Source organism: Podarcis gaigeae (assembly GCF_964106915.1).
Source record: "Podarcis gaigeae genome assembly, chromosome: 13".
Lineage (NCBI taxonomy): Eukaryota > Metazoa > Chordata > Lepidosauria > Squamata > Lacertidae > Podarcis > Podarcis gaigeae.
In genome coordinates, this window is record NC_139689.1 from 37,431,468 (window position 1) to 37,459,465 (window position 27,998).

Below are 27,998 nucleotides of genomic sequence, written 5' to 3' on the forward strand. Positions count from 1 at the left end.
GAACAAACTCTGGAAGGAAACTGACAAAAAAACTCAATAATACAGCCTCTCCACTCAAAAAAGGAGTTGGAACTTTTGTTTTTGCCTTTTCTTTTTTCTTATGTAGTTCACACACACACACACACACACACACACACACACACACACACACACTGCATCCACTGTCCCATTTTATGTGAGTTCAATAATACGCCCCCTTTATTTCAGGACACAAAGCAAGCCGCTTAAAAATTTCCTTTAAAAGAGGACCTCTGTGAAACAATACTTTATTCAATTTTACTTTCTACATCTAGTGACAAAATAGTTTGAATCCCACATAGGATTGCTATTTCTGCTGTAAAGTACTATAAGTGGTAGTTATAAAAATTACTAAATTCAAATGCCTTTTTTTCAGGTTGCAGGGTTTTTTTGTTTTTGCATTCAGAAAGAACCTGAGCATTTCCATGCTCTGACAAATGTATTTTAGCACATGCCTGTTTAAAGGAGCAGCTCAATGTTATTGCATCAAAGATATTTGCAGGTAAAAGCATCGTCAAGAAAATACATTAAGAAACAAGTTCCTTCCCATTAAACCCACCACAGAAAGTGTATCCGTTACGTACAAATGATTAAATGCCAGCTAGTCAAGCATTTATAAAATGCAGCAATTCCACAAGACTGCAAAGTGTTGAGAAACTCCAGTTTCCCCAGCATACACCAACTCCTCAGTAAATAACCTTTAACAGAAACAAAAGGTACACTCCGCTAAAAAAAAATTATTCTACCTAGCTGGAAAATAATTGCACAGTTATTTTAGTCCCTAGCTCCTTGCCAAACTGTTATATAGCCAGCAGCCACAGAAACATAAAAAGAAATTACCAGGGAAGGCGAGACACAATTAGAACACACTGAAATCCAGAAAAAGCTGCTAAACAAACACACATAGGTATCTGACTAGAGAAGGAAAGAAACCCAACATGTGAACTCAGCCAGAACCAGCAAGCACCATCCACATGGGGAAAAGGGCACAGCAAATCCATGTGCAGATACACACTAGTCTGCTGTGTTGGGATGGCTTTCAGTAATGGGCCGATGCACGAGGAACCATGTTTGATTCCATGGAAAACTTTATGCAGCAGCAGGGGGCTCACCAACTGTTATGCCCCCCCCCCCAATTTCTGTGCAATTTAACAGATAGGGTGCACATTGTTTTAAACCAGATATATATCTATATATATGTTTAGAAAAATCAAATATCACTGGGCAAATTCTTTTGCACCTGTCGTTTCCAAATCGCCGACTTACACACCAACAATAGCATGCACGAATCTTCAGGCCCAGATCCTGCGAAGCTTGAACATCAATGCTTATCCGCACACGGGCTTTTCAATATGTCGTCCACAGATTGATTTCCAATATGCTTGCCCCAAACTACACTCAGCAGCTCCCTGCCCCCCGGAATAATTCCAGATTAATGATTTGGGGAAACTGCAAGTATTTAAATAATACCCATTTAGCACCTTCCTATTACGAGAGCTGTGAAAGAAGGAAATCTCCCCATCTCTCATGCGCTACAATTGGTATTAAAACCTGAATTATTGAAAGCATTATGTGTTTTGTGCTTAATCGCTTGATATCTAACTGTGCTGGCTGCGCCAATTACATGAGTGGTGTTCCACCTCCACCCCATCGTGAAGGTTGGTTGGTTATTCTTTAATTTTGGCCATTTTAAGTCTTTATTTTGCCCCATTCCCAAAAATAGTATCAAAGTGCATATGCATTGCTGGCACATTCTAGGAAACTTCCCATATATATATATATATATATACTTTTAAAGAAACAAGGAGTCAAAGAATTCCAAGGAATATTGCAATTTTCTCCAATACCAAAGCAAGTAGGGTAAAATGAACAATCCAACAACATGGAAGACAATTGCAAAGCTCTCTATATACACATCTGCATGTACATAAAACCAGAGCAATGGCTGCAACCCTGAAAATATTTATTAGCAGTCCAGTCCCACACACCAAGGGGGACTGAAATGGGCTTCAGGGTTGTATCCTGCCTGCTGGGAGTGCCAATGCAAAGAACACCTCGCTTGCTGCCGACTGAAATGTAACTTTGGTGTTTATGGGATCACTTTTGGAAGCAACCCAGTGCACGCAGGCACACGTAGAAGTTAAATCAGAACTGATGACCCATGCAACATTTCCAGGAAAAATCCTGCGATTCACCCAGGAAAAGCTCCTTGGCGTTCTAACAAACCTTACCACATGTACACATTTCACAGAAACGCTTTGAACATAATCCCATGAGCAACAAAGGCTAGTGTCAGAAGTGGTTCTTAATGGGCAATGATTAAGGTCAGGAATATAATTAGTTCATTGTAGGAAGCAAATTGCAATTCTAGGGTTGGCACCAAGAAAGAGGTTTCTCGCAGCTTTGTTCTTCACATGGCTTTCACTTTGATTTGCTTCATTTTCATTTGCTTCTTCTCAAGTTTCTTCTGCTCACGCCGCAAAGCAGCCTCCTGTTGGAAAGGTGACAAACTGTGTGAGTCCAAGTGTGTTTTGCTTGTGAAAACAAAAGCACGAAATCAAAGTCATCAAGGAAATAAAGTTGGGAGTATAGGCTAACGGTTTTCCCAGGTAATCACTTTGTTGTGCCACAAATGCAACCACACGTGACTCGGTTGTTGTGGGTGATTCAAACATCTCTCCCACATCTTGCTGTCGGGTGGGGAAATAAAGTGTTGCCTAGTGAATTTCTGCAGGAGAGCAAAATGATATGACTTTCGAAGGAGGTGGAACTTCCCATCGAATACCCAGGCTGGCTGGAAGCCAAAACACTGCAATAATCAATCACTAAGAAAATATGGCCAGGTAATCCACTCTACAGCTGGACATGCAAGAGTCCCAAGTAGCCCAACCTACCGCAAAACCTGAACAGAGAACTGACTGTTTTGACATTGGCAGGAACCCAATGCTCTCCTGTCTACAAGAACAGAAATGTACCTGGTAAGATTTTCCTTCCCTCTCCTTCACAGGCAAGAGGACATCTAACAGAGGAAATTGCTACCTCCTAAGCCATTCCTGGTAGTTACCAATTTCTACTGCTGGAGGTCTCTGCAGAATAATTCACCCAAAAGGCCACCTTGGCCAAGGCAGGGATTTCTATCTTTATAATGTCTTGTGTTCTCTCTCAAAGGACTACTAAGGCTGCTGCACCCCCAAATAAAATTGACTAAAATTACCATTTGGCATTGCTGGGGCATAAGCCAGAGCAAAGGACTCAAACCATCTAGGTAAGAGTTGCCAAGAAAGGACAAAAAGGAACAATGGTGTAAAGTTTATTGAAATAAAACTGAGAGAAGACGGAATAATTAGAATACGCAGCGGTAAAGGGTTAACAAAATGAACCACGGAAGGGGAGAAGGAAGTTGATGATGAATGTATGGTTTGTATTTTGGTGAAATGTCAATGTGCAAATTTTGTAAAAATGAAAATGAGAATTCTTCTCTTTCTTTTTTAAGAGCAAACAAGTCTCTGCTAACATACAGGTTTTATGCAAGCCACAAGGCTTTGTTGGATATTGATGTTTCCTCCATGGGGTTGGAAAGTCACAGGGGGAAAAGGCACTACTACCTGTTGAGCTACTTGGAAGGCCAAACCTGTATTGGGGGATCATACAACCACGTTGTTCTGAAAAATACAAAGCTCCGGCTGGAGGGATCTTAAGGACACAGCGCCTAGAGCCTTAAAGCATGTAGCACTAAGGAGCTAGAATGAGGAAGCATAGGTGTAGAATACTAAGACCCCGCATAGGAACCTAATGGGCCAACAGAGGAGAAAACAACAGAACAATTTTGAAAAACATCTAGATCAGAGGGTCAATGATATCAAGTGACCATCTAAACCCCCAAGAGTGCCTGAAAAAGCTGACATCTTTCATTCTGGGATATTGGGGCAGACACCCAAGCTCAGCTCAATCTGGAGGAAAGCAGGATACCTACAAATTTAATGTAAAAGGCAGGATGTACACAGATGGCTATAGCAGGAGCTATGGAAGCTTTCCAAACAGCTTCATGGGGAGCACAACTTATTACTTTGAGAATGACTCGCTTAAAAAGCTTATCTCTACAGACCGCTTTCCATGGATTAATCTCTATTGTATATCCACCGTACCTGCTATTTCTACGTGCAAACAGAAGCAGAAAGTGATGCATTCTTCCCATTACCACGTATAAACTAGACAAGCAGAAGTGCGGGGACGATGACACATGGGTCACCACTGAATTTTACAAGTAAGTGAGCATTCCAAACTTATAATGCTCCTTTTAAACACACCAGAGATCTCAGAAAGGGTGTGCTCTTAACCTCACGAGCTCCAGCAAGCCCAGCATCTTTGGCAAGAGCTTGATTTTCCACTATGCTCAAGTACAAGGTTTCCCAAACTTGGATCGCCAGCTGGTTTTTTTTTTTGGGGGGGGGACTACAATTCCCATCATCCCTGACCACTGGTCTTGCTAGCTAGGGATGATGGGATTTGTAGTCCAACAACAGCTGGAGACCCAAGTTTGGGAAACCCTGCCCTACTACAATGGGGCTTGCATCTAAAGCTCATTTTACCTCCAAGCGGCGCTGCTTCTCTGGATCTTCCTCGTTCATGATTCTCTCTTTCTCGGCCCGTTTCTTTTCCTCCCGGCGGGACTGAGCGGCCTCTTGTCTTTGCACATGAGTCAGTTTCAGAAAGTTCTCTTCTACACGTGCCCTATTCTTATCTGCTTTTTGTTTGCCCTTTGCCCCGAAGCAAGGGAGAGACACAAACAATCACAGTATGAGCAAACCTTTAGTGCATCAGGCAGTGTTGCAATGAGCTCAGCACGGGAGATAAAAATCTCTCGATACTCGTATCTGACAAAGCTTAGTCCCGAACTGGTCAAAACTGGCTGGATTACAATATTACACCACACTACTCTGACACGTTTACGCGAGCTGCCCTTGATGACTCTTTGAGAGTGTCAGCAGGTACAGTGCACAGTTGCTCTCCCCTTTCTAAAAAGAGTACCGTACAACAATTATCCAGCCATGGAACTGGTTTTCTGTGTTCTTCCAAGCGCATGTCAATGTGCTGGTTTAACATTTACAGCTTGGCGTTACTTGAACCCTGAACATCTAAAGCTAGCCCGCAGGCCATATCAGATCCAATGGGGCCTAATTTGGCTGTGAGGTTGTTTTCCACAACCAACACTCACCTGCCCCACACCTGCTATTATGTATAAGGTAAAGGGACCCCTGACCGTTAGGTCCAGTCGTGGCCGACTCTGGGGTTGCAGTGCTCATCTCGCTTTATTGGCCGAGGAAGCCGGCGTACAGCTTCCAGGTCATGTGGCCAGCATGACTAAGCCGCTTCTGGCAAACCAGAGTAGCGCACGGAAACGCCGTTTACCTTCCTGCCAGAGCAGTACCTATTTATCTACTTGCACTTTGATGTGCTTTCGAACTGCTAGGTTGGCAGGAGCAGGGACCAGGCATCGGGAGCTCACCCCGTCGCAGGGATTCGAACTGCCAACCTTCTGATCGGCAAGTCCGAGGCTCTGTGGTTTAACCCACACCGCCACCCGCTATTATGTATATTTGGCTGCAAAAGAAAAATCAGTAACGTTTTAGCTGATCAGCACAAACTATCAGCTGATTGGTGCTGATAGTAAGCCCTGCTGAAATTGGTAACACTATCAAGCTCCCAACTGGGAACTCTGTAGTACAGCTGATCCCTGACCAAAGCAGCGCCTGCTATGAGCACCAAACAGCTGATTGCCACTTACAACAAGCCATGCAGAGAAACACCATCTTTGCCTTCCTGGTTTGACCAGCAGCTGCTGCTGCAAATCCCACTTCCTTTGCCTGAAAGGCTTGAAATATAACTGTGTGGGCCAAGGAAAATGTTTGCCATAGTCGTGGCGGTTGCACCCATTGGTCAAAGTGGGCCACAATGTTTAGGGGAGGTCAGGATCCAGTCCACTGACTGAATCCATTCCCCTCTCCCGAATCTAAATGACCGCTATATCCCTTCTCAACTATATCAGGTCCCATTGCAACTAATGCTAGTCAGCTGAGAGCACTCTCTCAGGTATGTATCTGTGAGAAAGAGCGACAGTTATGGAATTATCAAGGATTTTGTAAAGTGTACTTTTAACAAGAGCCATACACATCAATTAGCACATGACTTACCTCTCTGTTCAGACGGAATTTTTTTGCTTTGTCAATGGAATAAATAACCATGTTCATCAGAGGCAGCAGAGCTTCCATATCTTTTGGGGAGGTGTTGCCTGATCCAGGCACTAGAAAAAGCAAAAGTAAACTTTCCTAAGCTTAAAGGCATTGAAGGAAAGGAAAAGCATTCAGAAAGAACAGTTGGAACAGAAGTGTTTCTGCATTACTCCACTTTTGGGACAGAAGTTTTAATGGGCGCTTCATTAATTAGCTGATTAAATTAGTTTATTACGGAACAGTTTATCAAATTTGTATACAAGGAAAAAGGTACTTCTAAAGCAAAAAGCATATGGTTTTTAAATCAGGGGCGGCTAATCTGTTACCCTCTAATCTGTCATGTCTTCCTTGACTTTTGGGCTGATGGGGTGTAATCCCACAATGCAGAGATTACAATCCCTGTTTTAAACACTGTCTCCTAAACAGAATTACTGCATCTTTCCAAATCCAGGTAGGCAGCCGTGTTCATCTGATATAGGCAAAGTAAAAAAAATTAAAAATTGCCCATTATGCTCGATAATCTGAAGTAGTATCTGAAGAAGTGTGCATGCACATGAAAGCTTATACAGTGGTGCCTCGCAAGACGAAATTAATCCGTTCCGTGAGGCTCTTCGTCTAGCGGTTTTTTCGTCTTGCGAAGCAAGCCCATTGACACCTTAGCGGATTAGCGCTATTAGCGGTTTAGCAGCTTTTAGCGATCAGCTGTTAAGCGGCCTATCAGCGGATCAGCTGATAAGCGGCTTAGGAAAAGGGGGGGGGAAGGGGAAAAAAACCCGCAGGAACTCGCAAGACATTTTTGTCTTGCGAAGCAAGCCCATAGGGAAATTTGTTTTGCGAAGCGCCTCCAAAACGGAAAACCCTTTCGTCTAGCGGGTTTTCCGTCTTGCGAGGCGTTCGTCTTGCGGGGCACCACTGTACCCAGAACAAACTTAGTTGGTCTCTAAGGTGCTACTGGACAATTTTTTAACCCCCCCCCGACTGCATCATTCCAACTTACCCATACTTTTAGAATTGTTGATTGTCATAACTTTTACACAGCTGATTTTCCTGCACAATTCATTGACAGAGCACAACTATAGATTTTTTCCAGTATTTAGAAACGCTCCTGCCAAAAGATTTTCTAGGGCACCCCATTATCTTTACTGCTTCACCTGCATTGGTATGCAAGAACAAAGCTGTGACTGTGATTCTGGGACACTGCCCTATTGTGACCTCCCTCTTATAACAACGGGGAGGGGGAAACTACTACTGAAAATAAATAAACTCTAACCCACAAGACAATACAAGTTATATTTTTACTGTGAAATGTGCTCCCAATTGTAACGTTTTACATCCTCAAGAAAAGTAGTTTGAAAACCGGCATGGTTGCTTACCATTAAAAGTAAACAATAGTGTCTTTTTAGTTTCAGGCAGTTTCAAAGGCTGACCTTCCCTAGCAGAGAACAACAACAAAAAAGCATTTGTGGAAGGATATTACAGAATGTAACAAACAAAGGAAACATGGCAGTAACTAAAATCACCATAAGCGAACACATGATGGGCTCCTGTTTGGGTGTGTTTACATGCATTCTTCATTATGGGCCAAGTCTGGAAGATTTTAAGCTATCGCAGCAATTTCCTGCAAAGAGATTTTTTGAGTGCTCTGAGAGTCGCTTTGTGGTGGAAAAAAAGTGACGAATAAATTAAACAACCACCACTTCCTTGCAGGGCGTTTGTGAATACATTTCCCACAATAAACACTCCTGGAAACACTGATGAGAAAAAAAATCTGATTAAACAATAGTCTCCCTCCACTGCAAAGTGTTAAGACACTCAAGAAAAAGCATCCTACACGGAGAAGCCCAATTGCATCCAGGTGTCTTTTACCAGCAGTGGAGAATCTGTCATGGAAATCTGCTCCTTCCACAGAGGAGGCCAACCCATGACAGATCCTTACCCTCTGCAAAACAGACCACTTAGCAGACAGCTGTGGGAAGCATGATGGTCTAATGGGCAGTAACTGGGACACAACCTATAATTCCTTCTGCGTATCCTTCTTCAAGCAGCTGTGGATTAGCCAACAGCTGTATCAGGCACCCCCAAACTCACCCCTCCAGGTGAATTGGGACTACAACTCCCATCATCCATAGCTAACAGGACCAGTGGTCAGGGATGATGGGAGTTGTAGTCCCAAAACATCTGGAGAGCCGAGTTTGGGGATGCCTGAGCTGGATCATATAGGTGCTCTAAAGAAACAGTGCTTTCTTACTGACTGCCCTATTTTAAGCACTCCCACTTCGCATACTGTTGAGCTGACCTCTGGTGCTGAAGAAAAGCCAAAGCCTACTGTAAACTAAATAAATTATGTGACCAGGCCAGTTTGAAATCCCCAACTCATGGCTATCATGACCAGAGGAACAGCACTATATGGGCACCCTTTTCTGCTCTCTGGATAATAAAGGAGATTGCCTACAGTGGTGGTTGTTCTCTCTCCCACCCCCTTTACTAAGTTCAGTGCAACATTAATTTGAAGGCACGCTATCTATTGTGTCATACTTACTCTTGCATAAGTTTTGGACCGGAAAACTGGTCCGAAAAATGAACGGACTCAATCTTGTCAGCATAATGTGTGAGGTAATGGATCATCTAGAAGAAGAAGAAGAAAGAAGATCTGGAATACAGTCATAGCTTGGAAGTCAAACGGCTTAGTTCCCGAAAGTTTTGGCTCCCGAACATCACAGACCCAGAAGTGACTGTTCCGGTTTGTGAACTGTATTTGGAAGCTGAATGTCTGACGGGGCTTCCGTGGCTTCCGATTGGCTGAAAGAGCTTCCTGCAGCCAATCAGAAGCTGTGCTTTGGTTTTCGAACGTTTTGGAAGTCGAACGGACGTCTGGAATGGATTCTGTTCTACTTCCAAGGTACGCCTGTACTGTAACGTAGGAAGCTGCCTTAGACCATTGGTTCCTCTGTCCCTGTATTGTCTGAAGTGACTGTCGGTGGTCATCCAGGGTTCAGGAGGGCTGCCCTACCCAAAGATGCCGGGGGTTAATTCTGGGACCTTCTGCAGAAAAAACAGATGCTTTTACCACTGAGCTATGGCCCTTTCGTGCTTTGTCCTAAACGAAATGTTCCTAGAAAGCACACTGAGGAGTTCTTCACTGCTTATGAAATAGTATACACTATATGAAAAAACTACATGTTTTCCCCTGTTGCATCCATAATGATGCCATCAGCACCACAAGATGAGCCATGCTGGGTCAGATCAATGGTCCAGCATTTTACTACCAAAAATGGCCCATCAGATGTCTCTGGGCTGACAGTATCTAGAAAGCCAGGAAATCTTTTTAGGGTACTGATAAAAATCTCAAAAGATCCTAGCAAAGTACCGGGGTATAAAATCAACTTGAATAAATAAGAATAGTTTGGTTTTACCCTACTGAAAAGGAATGAAGATGAAATGGTAAACAAATACAATGTGCCCTGAAGATCTCTTCGGATCTGCCTAACCAAAATGGAGACCAGCTGACTGAATTCAAACACGGTCAGCTGCTGCAAGAAACAGAAAAGATCTAAAAGAAAGTGACAAATGAAAAAAAAAATCTGGGCTGGGTAGATTTTCAAGGATTAAAATGAAAATGTATTGCCCCGAATCCTATTTTTCTTCATGAATATGCCACTAAAGAGAAATAACACATGACTCACAAGATGACAGAAGGTACAGCTAAATTTTCTTTGGTCAGAAAAGCCCAGAGTGCCCAGAGTCAATGTAATACCATATCAGCTAACATCAGAAAGAGGGCTTTCTTTCCCTGTATAATCTGCTATTACCATGTGGCTATGCTGTTGTATTAGGAAGAATGGTTGCAGAATCCAGGAACAATAATAAAACAATAAGACATATTAGTTGTTGCTATGGCATTGCAACCCCAGAGAGCTATCAATCAGGAAAAACCCTGAGCCCTGCATTAAAATATCTTCACTATATAAAGGGGGGAAATAGTAAGGGAGAAGACATCTGTTGGCAGCCCTTAAGTTGGGGAATGCCCACCCCACAGCTTTTGGCAAATATTGAAAATGTTTTCATTTTGCACCCTATTCCTGAGACTGTCATTTGTTCTAACCTTTTTGTAAATACTGGGTTTCAAATCGTTGCAACTGGCCCTGTGACCTGCTGGTGAAAGGCGGGAAATCAGTTTAAAAATCTTTATCATCATCATCATCCTGGTCTTGCGTGAACTTATGGTTGTATGTTATAACGAAGAATTGGAAAACAAGGAACAATTAGGGAATATGCAAATATGGGAGAAGTGTGGTCAAACTTGGAAAAAATAGTGGGAGATGGTACAATAATCTAAGATACTTTCCCATGACACCGGGGCAACCCTCAAATTATCAACAACAGCAAGGTATCGTTCTTACTGCAATTGGGAGCCCAGAGTGCTCACTGGAAGGACAGATCGTGAAGCTGAGGCTCCAATACTTAGGCCACCTCATGAGAAGTGAAGACTCCCTGGAAAAGACCCTGATGTTGGGAAAGATGGAGGGCACAAGGAGAAGGGGACGGCAGAGGATGAGATGGTTGGACAGTGTTCTCGAAGCTACCAGCATGAGTTTGACCAAAATGTGGGAGGCAGTGGAAGACAGGAGTGCCTGGCGTGCTCTGGTCCATGGGGTCACGAAGAGTCGGACACGACTAAACGACAACAACAACCCCACAAAGCTGAATGTTCCATTTTTCATAGCTGTCCAAGACAGAAGGATTCATTTTTGGGGTTTGGGGTGGGGAATGAGTAAGGTGATTCCAAGGTGCAGTTTTGTAGATGGGGATCTCAGAAGACAAAGTTCAAGCATTTGAGTACCCTGTTATAGCTCTCATGAGAGTTCACACCAACTACAGCCTGAAAGATTTTAACTTTTTTTAAAAAACACACACCAAAAAAACCCAAACCACATTACCTTGGTATCCATCATTCCTTCTGTGACCTCACCCATCTCAGACAGCATAGCCAATGACTCTGGCAGCCCATACTTCACTGCGGTCTTGGGTTTGTCACTGCAGAACTCACTCTGCCAAGAAGAAATTGCCATGTTATGACAAGCATGGTCTGGACTGTGTCTACCTCCCCTTAAGTAAACAGGTGTTCGTACAATTTACTTAAACCTTAGGAACTCATTTAAGTTCCCAAAAGCTAGAACTGAAGCCCTGCTCAATTCATACACTGCCGCGTGCCTTTGAAGACCCCAAAGAAAAAGCATGCATATGCATACACAACAATTTTGTTTTTTATTACATTTGTGTGGGGGGGGTGTTTTTAATGACCTCCCTGAAGCCTCAGGGTACGTTAGGGCATTTTAATGGCATGTCTAGGTAAACTATAAAAACAAAAATGCTCCAAATTAACAAACTTTATCTCTTTTTTATAACTGGCATAGAGGCTGAATTTTGAAATTCTATAAGCACTAAAGGGAATTTTTGAATTACCGTATTTTTCGCTCTATAACACGCACCCGACCATAACACACACGTAGTTTCTAGAGGAGGAAAATCCATAGGCATGCCACCCGTAGTCATTCCCTCCATAACACGCACAGACATTTCCCCTTACTTTTTAGGAGGAAAAAAGTGAGTGTTATGGTGCAAAAAATACGGTAGTTCTTATGAATGATAGACTAAGGTGAGCATGTATGCTCATCACTCAGGTGTATCACCTGCACTTTAATAATACAGTGAGTATAAAAAAACTCATTTTCATCATAAAGGAAATTGGGTGTACCACCAATGCTTTTCCTCTAGCCTCTCTTTGCATGCTGAAATTCCTTCCCTTCCTGGCTTGAGGCAGAAAATAGAACCATGCTGTGGTTTTCGATTTTGATTTGCTGAGCAACCACAAACCACTGTCTGTTAGTTCAAATGGCACAAAAGAAACTATGGATTGTGACAAACCAGGGAGGGAATTGCAGAGAATGAAGGGACGACAAAACATGAGGCAGAAGGTCCTGCCAGACTTCCTTCAGGAAGAACTAAACCATTGCTTAGCAGTACATTTGTAACACCCCACTGTGCTGAATTATGTTCAGCAAATGCAACGACTGCACCCAAGTCAGAGCTCTTAGCAGCAGACTACATCAGGTGGTTTAAAGAAGCGTACCATTAAGGCAATTTAGGGCCAAATGCCATTTTTATGCATTTTCAAATACATTACATATATTCTGGTTTCCTCCCAATGTCCCAGGACATACCAGGTCCTGCATTTCCTTCTGAAGCCGCACCAAAGCTTTTCTTGTCCCAACAGCAAACACGTAGGTATCCATGTCGTCGTCGTTCATGGTAACTTTTATTTGCTGAGCAACAGACAGAATGATTGTCACATCCAGGCTTGCACACACAAAAAGGACATAAATACAAGAAAGAGGAAAGCAGTGGCCAGGACTCCATGCCATTGCCAAAAGCATAAATAGATTCAGACTTTACAAAGGGCTATCAGCAAAGATCATGGTCAGGTTGGATGGGAGCCCCAAGGTAATTACAAAGGTCCTCTAAAATATAATTACAAGAGGGCATAACGTAAATGACTACTTCTCCTTCATAACACCACACCAGGTGAGCAAATAATAGGTCCCCTCTAGCAGCAAGGTGTTACCACTGCTAGAACAACTTACTGCATACTTTATCACCCTAAGCAGTGTTAACGGTTTTGTTCGAACCACATTAAACTGAACTGCAGTCTTTTTAACCCACCCAGTAAGTGAAGCATTGCGTTGCTTAATTCTACTGCAAAGGATATTCCCAGTAAAAGAAATCACAGTCCTACATTCAAGCCCCTTATGATGGCAGGGAAATGGAAGAAATTGGCAGGACAACCTCTCATTGCATGCCTACACAGCTATTCCCGTTTTGGACAGTAATTCCTAACTTTGGGTTAGGAATGAATGACAGAGAGTATTATTAGCGGCTGGCATTGCTACACGCTTTCAGTTGCAGCATGCAGCAAGAGCAACTCTCAGTAGTTCTAGACAAAGAAGCCAGAATAAATTACAAAATGTGTGTATAATTATTTCTGCGTAACATACTCTGATTCTGATGGACATGGAGCCAGGCAAGTGCAGAGCAATACAGCCCCATGCTCCCTATTCCAAAATTCTGCTGAGACTCCTTCGGGCTTCTGAGAATTTCAGCAAACACCACAGGTTAAGAAGTCTGCCTTCGCAGGCTCAAGTGCTAGAAACTTGGGGGGAGTTGCTTTTATTAAGTAACAACATTCTCAGCAATACTGTGGCAGCATGGAATTCACTCATTTCTGTGTGACATGCACCTCAAATATAGTTTCATGAACTTAAAAAGCTCCCTTAGGCCACAGAGCTAAACACTTACCACTTGGTCACAGGAGGGCCTCATCATGCGAGCAAGAACGTTCAGCAAGTCTTGTCTCTTGAGAAACTGAAAGACAGCATTTGGACCGTGGTGAAACCCTGCTCCAGACTTGCAGCATAGAATGGCATGTTCTTGCAAGGCCCATTAAAATCAACTTATGTGAGATGTACCATAGGACTCCCTGCCTCACAAATGTAAATACTGGCACGTCCTGCTAGTGCAAGGAAGATCTACTGCAGCTCCCAATAATCATCTGAGCTTGGTATGTATTGCTTCTTTCATATTATTACATTTAAACCCTGCTCTTCTTCCACCACAGAATTCAAAATGGCCTGGCTTGGAGAAGTTAGCTAATATCTTCTTCCACCTGGAAACTTAATGTGTGCCATGACCAGACCAAGGCATGATTATCTTCAGCAAAGCTGCTGCATTGTGCAATTTCAAGACCACCTTCTGGGATCATTTGTGTTCTCCACACATTTATTTTTATTTAAATGCATTTGCAACCCCAGGAGCAGCTAGCCCAGTGGGGTGGAGCACAGCTGCTGCTTAACAGGAGGAGGAAGAGGAGGAGGAAGAGGAGCAAGAGACTGGTGAGATTTGAGCTATGCAGGCATGCTGCAGAACCAACACTGCCCTCTCACTGGTGCACCTGTGCAGCCCCAACCTAGTCACTGTCTTACCACTGCCAGCAAGCAGCACTACGCTCCTGCTGAGAAGCTATTCCAGCAGGTCTAGCCCCATCGTGTGTCTAGTCCACCCTTTGCCATGTGGTCCTAGGGCAAGTTACATACAGCCTAACCTATCAAGTAAACCATGTAATGCATAAACATTTCAAGATTGTTAATTAAACCAAATAAACAGCAATCAGTGACAGCAACACTGCAATGGGAGGAATATTCTGTCCTCATCCTCCATTTCCCCCTGTGCAAAACTGTGTGCACTGACCCAAAGTGTGTACAATGACGAGATCAGACGCACCTCAGAAAGGAGGACACTGACCAATCTAAACAAGAGCCAGAATGCAAGCCTGGGCCCTGTCATAGTGGGAGATCAGGCTGGGGAGGCATGTCTGCTGAGGCAGCAAGGCAGTTGAGCTGCGTTCCTCCTGCAAGCGGCCAAGCAGAATGGAGCCTTGCCTTTCCACATGGTCCTGTTTCCTGCCAGGGTAAAAGGTGGGGCTGAGCTGTTGGTTACCCAGTTTGCTTCAAAACTTTCTCTCTCTTCTGTTCAGCTGTAGTTCCTATCTGGAAACAAGTGTTCTATTCCTGCTCTCTTCGCAGAGTTATTAAAAATAACAATAATACAGTGGACACCACTGCCATTTCATAGGGATTGATTGTTTGTGTGGGTGTGTTAATTCTATGTCGTCCCAAAGGCGCTTACAGTATTTATATAATGAAATACTACCTGGGTAGTTGATTCCAAAAAGAGGTGCTGCTTGATTCACTGGTATTTACGCTATAGGGTCTTGCAATGTCTGTGTCCCACCCCACCTGCCAACCTTCATCCTCCTGTGCTTTTTAACAGAGTGAAAACATTTGTAGTCTGCTGCCTAAATACTCAACTTGCAGACATGTAATGCACACAACACTTTTGAGATGCTGTCTCTCATACCTTGAGCTGTATAAGCATGCCCTCACAGCACACCCTCCCGGAGCACCACAGGTTATAAATATGTTCGTTCTCTTGGTTCAGCTTGCCCGTGCTTGTGGCTTCTTTATTTGTGCCGTCATCCCCTTAAAAGAAAGCATAAGCTGATCAACGAAAGTTTCTTACTGTATACTTAAGACAACGCTGCAGTGTGCCATATGGAGGGCTGCTTCTGACAACTCAGAGGCTTTGCTCGGTATGAAATACTGCAGCCTGCCTTCCATTGGGGATGGGATAGCTGCAACATGCTGCACCAATACTCCAGTGACTGCTCTGCCTCCCTGTTGCCTTTCAGGCTCTGCAACGTAAAGCTGGGGATCTGAAAAGCCTTAAATGACCTGCAACAGTATACCCAAGAGATCACCTCCACTCCTACTTCCCACCATAAAAATGGGATGTGATCAGATCTTACATATGCCATCTGTGTATTACATCAAGTCTGCTCAAGCATGCAAAAAAGGTGTGCTCATGGATTGAAGAGTTTGGATTTGATATCCTGCTTTATCACTACCCTAAGGAGTCTCAAAGCGGCTAACAATCTCCTTTTCCCTTCCCTCCCCCACAACAAACACTCTGTGAGGTGAGTGAGGCTGAGAGACTTCAGAGAAGTGTGACTGGCCCAAGGTCACCCAGCAGCTGCATGTGGAGGAGCGGGGAATCGAACCCGGTTCACCAGATTATGAGTCCACCACTCTTAACCACAACACCACACTGGCTCTCTAAGGTTTATTTGGTATCTTCAAAAGATACTATCTTTTATTTAGTAAAGTTTATTTACTAAAATAAATAAAAGTTTATTTATCTTTTAAAAGTTTATCTTTTATTTAGTAAGGTTTATTTAGTATTTTCATGGATCTTAACTTCAAAAAGCCTGAAACCTTGCTCCGTTCTCTATGCTGATATTCCACTTTCTCTCCCCCAGCAGCCTCCTGTGGCATCCCCTTTTGGAACGATCCCCAGCTCTCTGAATTTGTGCGCTGTTACAAACTTATCTTCTGTAAGTACCTCTCTGATTTCTTTGTGAACTCTTTGCAATCTCTTAAGTTTTGCAATCTCTAAACAGAGTGTCACTTTATCTCTTTCAGCAATGCACTCTTCCCAATTTCACCTTGCTCTTTTTCTTGCTCCTTCCAACACTGCAATGGATTTCCTGGGAGTATTGTTTCCTCTTCGCTCAGTGCTGGCCTCTCCCTAAGATTCTGAACTTTCCGCATTTAGTTTTTACCTCTTCAACCCCAGACTTGATTCCTTTAGCATCTCACCAGACTTCAGCCCTCTAATGCAAGATATGTCTCACTCCTCCATTCGACATCTCAGCTCACACAACTGAAAACTGAAAAACTCCGGAGGAGGTTTGAAGAACTTGGCTGATTTTGCACACACTTTAAATTCATTCTCTCCTCCCCTTTATATGCCACCTTCTTGGGCCAAGATACGCTTTGATCCACACCAACTTTATGAATCCTCAGATCTCTCCTGTAACTCTGGTCATGTGTTGGGGAAGGAGTAAGAAGCTACTAGGCAGGCTTTAGGATGCAACTTACCAACAAGGGCAAAGTTACTTTCAAGCAGCTCCCGGTGACTATTGAACCAGGCCTGAGCCAGGCGGTTGTTCTTATTCTTCCCTATGATGTAGTTCATGATGTAAGCAAGCAGCCCTGTCACCATTAAGATTTCCATGTAGTAACTCTCCCAGCTATTTTGGAGGTGGGCAGGGACCTGTGATTGAATTTGGACATTGTTAAAACTACTTCATTTTGGGAGGAAATCAGTTGCTCAACAACAAAAAAAAAATCTGGTTGCAAGTTATAAGACACCTTGTGTGGGTTTTTTTTTTATTCTTTTAGGAACTACCAGTTACTATACCACTTACTAAATTCAAGACATAATATATCGAATCAAAACAATCCTGCGTTGGGCAGTGGCTCGGTGCTTTGCATGCCTCTCCCCAAATGACCCAACCTGCACCCTCTGCTCAACATCTGAGACCCTGTCTTTGTGTGCCCTTTTCCCTAAGAGGCCCAGAGGGCAGCAACTTGAGAATGGGCCTTTTCTACAGTGGTTCCCTGCTTGTGAAATGCTCTCCCCAAGGAAGTTTGCCTGGCACCTTCATTGCATATCTTTAGGCACAAGGCAAAAACACTTCTCTATGAGCAATCTTAGCTGACCGAACATTTTGTGGCCTTTTAAATTTGTGGGAGGAGAAGGGTTATTGGTTTGTTTTTGTTTTGCTCTGTATTATGTATTTGCTCTGTATTATTGTTTTTGTATTGCTCTGCATACATTTGCTCTGTATTGTTTTTGTTTTGCTTTGTATTATGCTCGAACTTAATCCGTTCCAGGAGTCTGTTCGACTCCCAAAACTATTCAAAAACCAAGGCGCAGCTTCTGATTGGCTTCAGGAGCTTCCTGCACTCAATCGGAAGCCACATCGGACGTTTGGCTTCCAAAAAATGTTCGCAAACCTGAACACTTTGCGGCATTCGGGAGCCGATTTGTTCGGGAGCCGTTCAACAACCAAGGTACTACTGCAATATTAATTAATTAATAATAAATACTTCAGTGATTACCGCGGCCTATTCAACCCTACAACTTAATGAAATTTAATTACCTTTTCTACAGCCTAAAACCTGGGCACTGCCAGTGTGCTACTGCAATGTCAGGCAATGTACAAAATATCAGTTACTAGAAAAGAATGATAGGATACCGAGCAACTGCATAGCGTCTTTGAAAGAACAGAAGATCACTTTGGGCAGTCGACTAACTTCACGTGGGATGGGGCCTATCAACAGAAAAATCTGTATGCTTTCTGTGGAAATGGGGGAGGGGAGTATAGTGGAAAACAGCAAATGCAAGAAAACTCAACACATGAACAATTACATCCAACTAAGTCATACTCAAGAGCAAACCCACTGAAATCAACGCACTTAAGCTAGCCAAGTCTGCTGATTTCAACAGGATCTACTTGTGTTATTTGGTTGGAAACAACCCAATGAAGTTTAGTGATGTTGAATTAGGTTAGAGCCACTATGAGCTACTGTTAATTAGGGGCTACATGTAAAACTCTTAGTACATAGGCTTACATCAACAATTGTTATAGGATCTTTACTCTTGCCGGGAGATGCATCAGGTTTCTCCTCGTAGCCTTCAAACTCTTCATCGTCGTAAGGCTCACTCTCTGTATCACCTTCCTACAATAAGCAAGCAGAAAAATGTCAGATGTTTCAACAAAGCAGACTTCTACTGTATATTTACTGTTGGAACCGCCACTGGATACAGCTTTAAACTGAAGGAGCCCCCCTGAATTGTGACATTTAATCCTTATAGTTCAATCTACCTTTGGAAAACTCAGCAGCTCACATAGAACTCCAAAATAGTATCCATTGGGCCCCTGAGCAAACCGAGATTTTGGATTAAATATAACAGCAGCATGTACCTTCATCCAATTCAGAGAAGCTCGGTATACGACATTAAACTTGCTTCTAGGAAACCCGGTAATTGTTTGCAATGGTTTCTCTGCTACGTTTGATAGCATCTGGGTGGCTGTGGAGTGTAGCACATCTATGGTTGCCTAACTAGGAAAAAGAAGGCTGCATCTTTCATACCTGCTTCTGCAACGAAATTGAATGGGATGGCCAGCTACGTTTCTTCTTAGCGAAGGCACAACGCAAAGAGGTGGCAATGTTAATCCACGCTCGGAGGCTGTGCAAACAACAAAGGCACAATGTGCCCTACTGTAAACGTTAAAAAGAAGTTAATGCAAGAGCGCTCTCATGGCTTGAAAAGGTAGGTGCCATTGACACCAAGTCTCCAGGTGTCTGAATTTAATAGAATTCTATCTACAGATGCTCCTCAGGTTCAGGGGCTGGATGGTGCCCTCCATATGGCCTTCAGGGCTCTCCCCAGGCCTCAGTCACGACTGGCTCTGTTCCATGCACTCCACAAGTGCAGTTTTGCCCGGCTGAAACATATCCCCGATTGGTGATAAGGCTGCCTGTTGGCCTGGCAAAGGATGGAGAGATAAGTCTGGGTGTATGTAGAAAACTTTGACTTTTGCAGGCCTGGAATGTAGCCTTCTGAAGAAAGCAAGAGAAGTCTCATCAACTGTGCCATCCACCGTGTCTAACTAATCCATGGAAGGTTGCCTGTGATGGAATGTGGCCCTCAAGCTGAATTACCTTCCTCATCGCTGCCCTACTGCCTTTGCAATCCTAAAGATAATCCGTAGGTCTGTGGTAACTGGAAGACAGAGCTCAGTAACTCCCTTGAGACTGATTGCTTAATTGTGGCATGAGCTTTCATAAGCAACAGCCTATTCCATCAGGTGGATGAAACGGGAGGTGGCAGACACAAACATGTGAGTTGAGGTACAGTGCAAGATCAATCAAGTTAGCAAGGATGCGACTTCAAAAGAATGAGGATGCCAAGAATACATCTGATTGCAATGATGGGTTACTTCAATACAGCCTACACGATTGTCTGACCTGGAAATGAATCCACGTGCAGAAAGATGCTGCAGATTTGAAGTATTTAGACTGCCAGCCTACATCTATTTACCTACCTGAACTGAGCGGGACTTACTTCCAAGTTTACATGCACATAATTGCTTTCCAAGGCATGGCAAAGCTTGCTGCAAAGACCACATCCAGCCATGAGGGAATGCTTGCCAAACCTCATGCCACAAGCAATGCTGCATTCTGCTTCTCTACAGCAGGGGTGTTACTATTAATGCCCCAGTGTTATTAGATGCCCCTTCTCAAGAAGTTCCTATGCCTCCCCATGCCCACTAATTTGTTTTATTAAAAAAGCCTCAATACTTTTGTTTTTCAAGGAGCCCCTGTGTTGACTGTTTGTTTAATGTTGCTGCTGCTTTCTGTAGTGATTATTTTCCTTCAACTTAATTGGTCTTTTGAATTTAGGATTGCTATATGTCCTCTTTTTCCAGGACACCTCCTCGTTTTCATGGGTATATAGTCATCACAGTGATCCATAGTTAAAAGTAGAAGTCGGCAAACATGTCCTCTTTTTTGCTCATCAAAACATGGCAACCCTAATGTTAAGCTTTGCATCTTTGTACCCCACTTTGGAAGCGTTTGTGAAAAACAGTACAGAAATGTAATCAATTAAATACAACATAAAACCTAATTAATATATAAAATCTGGCTTTGTCAGTGTAATAGACTGGCTGACCTCGTAACTCCACCATCAGCAACCCTCCCTCAAACCAAAAATGACAAAGAACAGGGCAGGCCCTTCCCCCGGCTTTATCACCTGCGCATCAGCATCCTCAAAGTCAAGATTTTCGTCTTGACCTTCAAGCTCAACAGTGGCCTCCTCCTCGTCATCTTCGGTCGTGACGACCCGCTGGGGAGATTCAGTCGCAGGATCTTCTATCACATCTTCAAACTCAGCGAAGTCATTATCATCATATTCCACAATGTCATCGCCGTCGTCAAACTCATCAAACTTTGCCCAAACGAGGCCCCACGGGATGAAGAGAACAGCCACCACAAAGCACACGCTTCTCATTGTTGCTGGGAAAAGGAAAAAAGGGCGGTAAATACCGAAATCTTCAGACCTGGGAATACAGAAACATTCAGCGCGTGCCCTTTCCTAAAATAGCAACTCAAGAGGCCGCAACTCCCTGTCGGCTGCAAGCAACACACTGGGAAATTTATCAATCTGCAGTTTAGCTGCATGCCATTTATGTATCAGGTGCACAAATAAAGATGTGGTGGTTATGTTACAACACTTTTACACTATGCTCCTCTAGGAAATGTAAGACATGTCCGTGGGCCAGAGAAACAGTTGTGGGCAGACACATGGTTCAAAGAGCAAAAGGCCACCTCCTGCATGTTACCGGCAAGACCTAAAAGGGGCAAATTTGGACTGTTAGTATGCCTAATTATGAAAAATTGCATTGACAGAGCTCACTTAGAAGCTTGAGGTACTGAAAGAAGCATGTACAGACTGGTACTAACAGCTGCATATGCACAAATCTGGACTGTTTTAAGAGCAAATGTAGAAACTTCTTCAACTAATTGACATGAAACCCGTGAAAGTAAAAGAAATTACAGTGGTACCTCGGGATGCGAACGGGATCCGTTCTGGAGCCCTGCTTGCATCCTGAATAAAAGGTAAGATGCGTTGGCGCATGCACAGATCGCGTTTTGCCGCTTCCGCGCATGTGCGTGACCTCATTTTGAGCGTCTCCGCATGCGGCGAAACCTGGAAGTAACGCACTCCGTTACTTTCGGGTTGCTGCAGAGCGTAACCCGAAAGCACTCAACCTGAAGCACATTCAACCCGAGGTATGACTGTATAGGTACATTGCCAAAGTCATCCTCTGTTTTGGAATAGGTATACATACAGTGGTACCTCGGGTTAAGTACTTAATTCGTTCCGGAGGTCCGTTCTTAACCTGAAACTGTTCTTAACCTGAAGCACCATTTTAGCTAATGGGGCCTCCCGCTGCTGCCGCACCGCCAGAGCACGATTTCTGTTCTCATCCTGAAGCAAAGTTCTTAACCCGAGATACTATTTCTGGGTTAGCAGAGTCTGTAACCTGAAGCGTATGTAACCTGAAGCGTATGTAACCCGAGGTACCACTGTACTACAAAATCTGTTTAGTAGTCTCAGGTAAATGGGTACAGGATTGCAACCTATTTAATTTAAGAGCTGGGTTATCAAAGTATCCATACAGTTCAGCCCCTCTTTTCCGAAAGTTATCAGCAAAATGCTCTGGGAGCCCTCAGTCAAAGCATGAAGTCAAAAACCATCCCCTGTTACTTACCGGTATCCCAAATGTCTAGTATTCAGAAGTACAGAGTCTGGAGACTCCATTCTGTTTAGCAGTCACAGCTAAGAAATGCAACCTCCAACAGAAGGTTGTATATAGGATGACAGTCACCAATCAACCCACACACATACATGTGCATGCAAATGGTGGAAAAGTTTACTTAAGGAAATGATTGACTTTGTCAAAAGTTTATTGAGAGTCTAAGCTAAAAATGTCCAACAGACAATTGCCTGATCTGCACATAATGATACGCTATAATTTATTTAACAAACCTTGAGTTAACAAGTTGTGATCGAACAAAGCATGGCTTGTTTCTCCAAAATTTGGTTCATTTTGCAGCTGCTCTCGTTTGCTGTAGTTTGGCAAGTGTGGGATGGGATGCCAAATAAACCATAGTTAGTTAAGGAAGACTGCTTAGTTCAAGCCATGGATAAAAAAAACAATGTTTCTAAGTCAACAAAAAACCATGGCTTCAGACTGTGGTTTGCGGGCAGTAAACAAATCATATATAAGCCTATGGACACAGTTAGCTCACAATACTAAGCCATGGCTTAACTATAGTTAAAAAAGCACTATGTTTGAACCAGACCAATGTTGGACTTCACTTTATAGAACTCATGCCTATGTTACAATCAGGGTGGATAAAAATCAATGATTTAAAAAATAAATAAATAATCACATTTTTTAATTTTAAAATGAAATGCTTTTGGAGGAAAAATCTTTCTAAAGATAGTTTTCTATTTAAGTTACATTATAGTCCAAAGGCTACTCATCAGGAAATAAGGATGTGTTTTAAGTTTTTCATGTGTGCTAAAACTCAGTCTAAGGTTTTTTTTAAAAAAATTGTTTAACCACATAAGTTAACAAACATGGATACATATGCTATAATGTTATTGTTTCAGTTAAATGTTATTAAGGAAATTATTATTTTTCTCCTTCCAATAAAGTACAGCAGAAAAGTTGTCCAAATATACAGCTAACTTATTAAACCTCACAATAATTTCATAATTATCTGTCAGTGTATTTATAATAGTACAACCAAACCAGTATGGTAATTTTTGATATAACTATAAAAACTACTCTGAAAATTTATTATTCCAAAAATGAAACCTTCATCTGGTTGTAAATATTAAGATTATACCAGCAAAAAATGAGTCTTTCCGTAAAAAAAAAAAAGAAAGATTTAAATCAAGCCTTACTGACTAGTGAGTTAAATCAAGTCTTACTGACTAGTGATTTAAATCGTGATTTAAAACAAATCCACCCTGGTTACAATGCAGCTCACCTGCTGTACAAGCAACTGACATCGTTCATAACTCATATAACACTTCTCAGTATAGTTAGTAAATTACTGTGTAGCAGTGGGAAGTTTCCATTTGCTGCTGGAAGAAGACTGCTGTTTTGGACAGCAATCAATAAAAAACGAATTGCACCCATCTGCAAATCTCACATCACAGTATCGTTGGGAGCTGAGGTCCTTGTTAGAGTTATGTTACAGACTGACACTGTCAATGCCTGTTGTCAGTACCTGCCGCTTGCAACACCGCAGCCTTCCGCATTCCACAGTTACAAGGAGTAGCTCCTTAAAAGGAACTCAATCTAGGTTAGGCAATCTAAAATTAGCAAGAGCAGCCAGAGCGCTTCCATCCATCAGCTACGTTTTATAAGCAGGCAGGCTGGGGAAATAAAAAAGGATGCATGAAGAAGATATAGGCTGCTGTAGTGTTTTTGGCACACTCTCTGAATGCCAAATTGACTCAAGTGTGCAGAGCAACAGCTGCTTTCAAACTAAAAATGTAGCCCAGTCTCTCTACTTGCCTGACCATTATCAGGGACTGGGCTGGACACTAAGGAGTGGTGGCTGAATACCGATGAGTGGGCAACCGGGAGAAGGGGAATTGCGGAGAGGACTAAGAAGGAGGGATCAGTGATCTGGGGGAGTCTGTAACAGCCAGGAGGCAAGAGTCAGAGGCAGGAGAAGCTACAGGATAGGAGAATGAAGAGCAGTGCCAGGAGAGAGAGGTCAGGCTGGCATAGCGTCAAGGACTTCCACACCTCCCTCTCCTGTTCAACCCTTTCTCCACGACCAGAAGATGATCGAAGAGGGAGGAGTAGGAACAGGTTACACGCAGAAGGCGTTGCTTGCTTGCTTGTAGGGAGGTTAATGGTAAAGGGACCCCTGACCATTAGGTCCAGACTCTGGGGTTGCGGCACTCATCTCGCTTTATTGGCCGAGGGAGTCGGCATACAGCTTCCAGGTCATGTGGCCAGCATGACTAAGCCGCTTCTGGCGAACCAGATCAGCACACGGAAACGCTGTTGACTTTCCTCCGGAGCGGTACCTATTTATCTACTTGCACTTTGATGTGCTTTTGAACTGCTAGGTTGGCAGGAGCAGGAACTGAGCAACGGGAGCTCACCCCGTTGCGGGGATTCAAACCGCCGACCTTCTGATCGGCAAGTCCTAGGCTCTGTGGTTTAACCCACAGCGCCACCTGTGTAGGGAGGTTAGGGAGATAAATAAGCTGGGGCTGAGGGCGGAGTGTTGGGTTTTTATGACAAAATGGGTGTACAAATTGTGAAATAAATAAATAATAAAATAAAATCACCCTACCCTTAATATGCCTGGTACCTCTGGTCTTCCTGCTAATATACCTATCTATTTAGAGAAGGCACAGGTGGAAGGTAAGACTGAGCTCTTCAGATAGATTACCTGACGATCACAGTAGGAGTTTCTGACCTGCAACTGTTTAATATAGTACAGTGGTAACTCAGGTTACATACACTTCAGGTTACATATGCTTCAGGTTACAGACTCCGCTAACCCAGAAATAGTGCTTCAGGTTAAGAACTTTGCTTCAGGATAAGAACAGAAATCGTGCTCTGGCGGCGCAGCAGCAGCAGGAGGCCCCATTAGCTAAAGTGATGCTTCAGGTTAAGAACAGTTTCAGGTTAAGTACAGACCTCCGAACAAATTAAGTACTTAACCTGAGGTACCACTGTAACATCAAAAAGGCTTCCACCGAACTAGGCTGTCAGAAACTCCGATGCATAGGTTAGCTGTAGATTTCCCATCAATTCTGTCTGCTCTCACAACAACCCTGAAAGGTTTGAAAGAGAGGGAGAGACCAGTTTAAAGTCAACAAGCTTTTGGAATGTCTGAAAAAAATATCGTAATTAGATGAAATTGTGAGCAGCATTCAAAATATGAGCAGCTGAAGAAAAATGATAGTATTTGAAAAAGAAGAATATGTATGTGTTAGGTGAAATGTCTAATAGAATGAATGGGATGGGATTAAGAACAACACGAAAGGAAAGGAGGAAAGTTTAAGAAATGTATAAGCAATTGAAAAGCTGGAATTTATATGTAAAGATTTTAAAGTTTTATTTTCTTTTTATAAAAAAAGGAGGTCAACTAGTGAGCTTCACGGGCAAGGGGCAATTTGAGTCCAGTGTGCCCCAACCTGGTGCCCTCCAAATGTTTTGGACCCCTGCCATCAACACCAGGCAGCATGGTGGAATTAGTGATAATGGGAGGTGCAGTTTAAAACACCCAGAGGGGACACCAGGTTGGGGTTGGAGAAGGCTACTCTAGTTATAACAGCAGCTTGGCTCACCGGCTTGAACATACATACATACATACATACATACATACATACTAGGAGCAGCAAGTAATATCTCTGTATCTGGCTCTTCTATCCTAGTTATCATTTCACCTCAAGCTCAAACTGGTGAACCACTGGATTGTAGGAAAAAACAAAATAGGTTTATCCAATTTGATGATTTAGAACCGTACCCTTTCAGAACTATACTCAATTCTGCTGAAAAAGCCTCCCCACTCCTCCCCAACAACCTGGTCCAATAATCAGATTTACAGAACAGTCTCCCCATTCCCAAGCATGCACCAGGAAATTATCTGTCCCTTTTAAGAGCAGAAGAAAAGCCTGTCAGATCAGGCCATCTTGTCCAACATGCTGTTCTCACAGGGGCCAACCAGGAGCACAAAAGTGCTCTTCCCTCCAGTGGTTTTTAATTCCAAATCTGAGTATGGCAGGTAGTTAAAGAGCTTTAGCAGGTAAAACTAAGCCGCATTAAGTGATTTTCGACAAGCACTGTATACTGTCAGGTGAAAAGAAAACACAGGCTGGGAAAAAAAATTATGCTGTCGAATTCCAGGAAGCCAGCATCCATTTTCTAAGCGTATAAGAGATTATGTACTTTGGATTTTTCCACCATGTTTTACCAAACAGGTCACAAAATTCCCACACACTGAGCTGCAGGAACTCCAAGAGCTCCTATGAGAGAGCCATCTGAGCTATGTGACATAAAACAGTACAGTATTCCCCTATCTCGATGCCGTACTGTTAAGATATTTTGTCCTCTCCCAATGCACACACACGTGTGTTGCATACACACACTCTCCCTTCCCCCATCAAGATAAACAACCGATACCACAACCTTAGTAGCCAATCTCTGCTTCTATAACCCCCTCTTTTTATTATTTATATAGCTACCCAGCAATAAAATAAAAGCAACCTTGGGCAGCTTGCAAGCAACACTCAATTGAAAAGCACTGTAAATAACAATTAAGTACAAAAATAGAGAACGGGGGGAGGAAACAAAAAAAACAAAACACCTTTCCTTGTAACAGCGGCAGCAGAAGCAGCTAACGAAACAGTTATTTCAACACCGTTCCCACGACCGGGGTGGGGTCGGCTACACACGTGTCGTACGTACACACGTGTCCTGGACACCGACCTACAAATTCCAAAGGAGATTTCGTCCCAGGCCTGGAAAGGGGACAGCCAACTGTCTACCCCTATGGAGCCGCTTTTGACTCGCTTAGGAACCAGCCAGAGGCCTGGGAGAGCGAGAGAAGGGCCCAGCGGGCTCCCCTTAGTCCTCGCCCCTTTCCCCGTACCCCGAACCCTTCAAACTGACCCACACGGCGCAACCCCGGGGTACCTGAGGCCGGCGCTGCCGCTACAACGACGTTCCCGAGGCCCAGCTCGCCTGCCTGCCTGCCGGACTTTACGCTCGCAGTTTTCTTCCTCCTCCTCCCGTAAGGTACGCGAGTTGCGTAAGTCTGCGCAGGCGCCTCTCGCCTGAAGGCCAAAGAAAGGTGAGAGGCGGAGGGAGGAGGAGGAGGAAGAGGAGTGGCTGGGAGCGGAGCGGACTTGGAGGCCTTTGCCCCGCTTGCCTTCGGGGTTAGGGAAAGGGGCAGTGCCGGGTTTACTCATAAGCTAAACAAGCTATAGTTTAGGGCTTCACCCTCTTGGGAACCCCCCCCCCCCAAATAAAGGGGGGGACTGGATGTACATTTCCAAAATATAAGATAAAAATCAAATCAAATAAAACCTACATACAGCAACAGTGTCTCGTGTTGTGTAGGCTCCTATGAATTAAGTCAGTGTTTCCCAAACTTGGGTCTCCAGCTGTTGTTAGACTACAACTCCCATCATCCCTAGCTAGCAGAAACAGAGGTCAGGGATGAGGGAATTGTAGTCCAAAAGCAGCTGGAGACCCCAGTTCCGGAAATACTGATTTAAGTAATGGGCCCTGCCTGCTAGCCTGTTCCCTAAAATATCACTGGTTTGCTCATTTTTATATATAGAGTGCCTACATTTTGCTATTTATAATTATTAGTAGTTTCCATCATATATTTACACCTATTATTATTTCATGTTATAGCAGGTTCCTAGGGACTAGATTATATGAGTCTTTATAAATTGCGTTTCTAAAGGAACTTTTGTTATAGCCAAATGCCAGAGTGTTTGCATTATTTAGTTATGAATAAAAATCGTTTTAAGTTAGAGCTTAATAATTATTTCACTATTAATATACTTCTTAATTGTATTTATATACTTCTTCATTGTATTTCAGTTCAGCAATTACTTTGATAAAATACATGTTTTGTTACTATTAGGTCCATAAATTTGTTGTTG

At 43.2% G+C, this 27,998-nt stretch overlaps 1 protein-coding gene across 1 annotated transcript; it reads right to left on the reverse strand.

Moving 5' to 3' along the window:
• Positions 1-250: 250 nt before the first annotated feature.
• CCDC47 (coiled-coil domain containing 47) lies at positions 251-27,172 on the reverse strand. Its single transcript, XM_083709557.1, has 13 exons — positions 27,019-27,172; positions 20,526-20,788; positions 18,338-18,445; positions 16,799-16,973; positions 15,219-15,340; positions 13,602-13,667; positions 12,470-12,571; positions 11,186-11,296; positions 8,788-8,873; positions 7,622-7,680; positions 6,210-6,319; positions 4,608-4,775; positions 251-2,509 (listed from the first exon to the last, which is right to left on the reverse strand). The coding sequence occupies exons 2-13, from the start codon at positions 20,781-20,783 to the stop codon at positions 2,429-2,431; spliced, it is 1,446 nt and encodes a 481-aa protein (XP_083565683.1). The 5' UTR covers positions 20,784-20,788; positions 27,019-27,172; the 3' UTR covers positions 251-2,428.
• Positions 27,173-27,998: the final 826 nt, after the last annotated feature.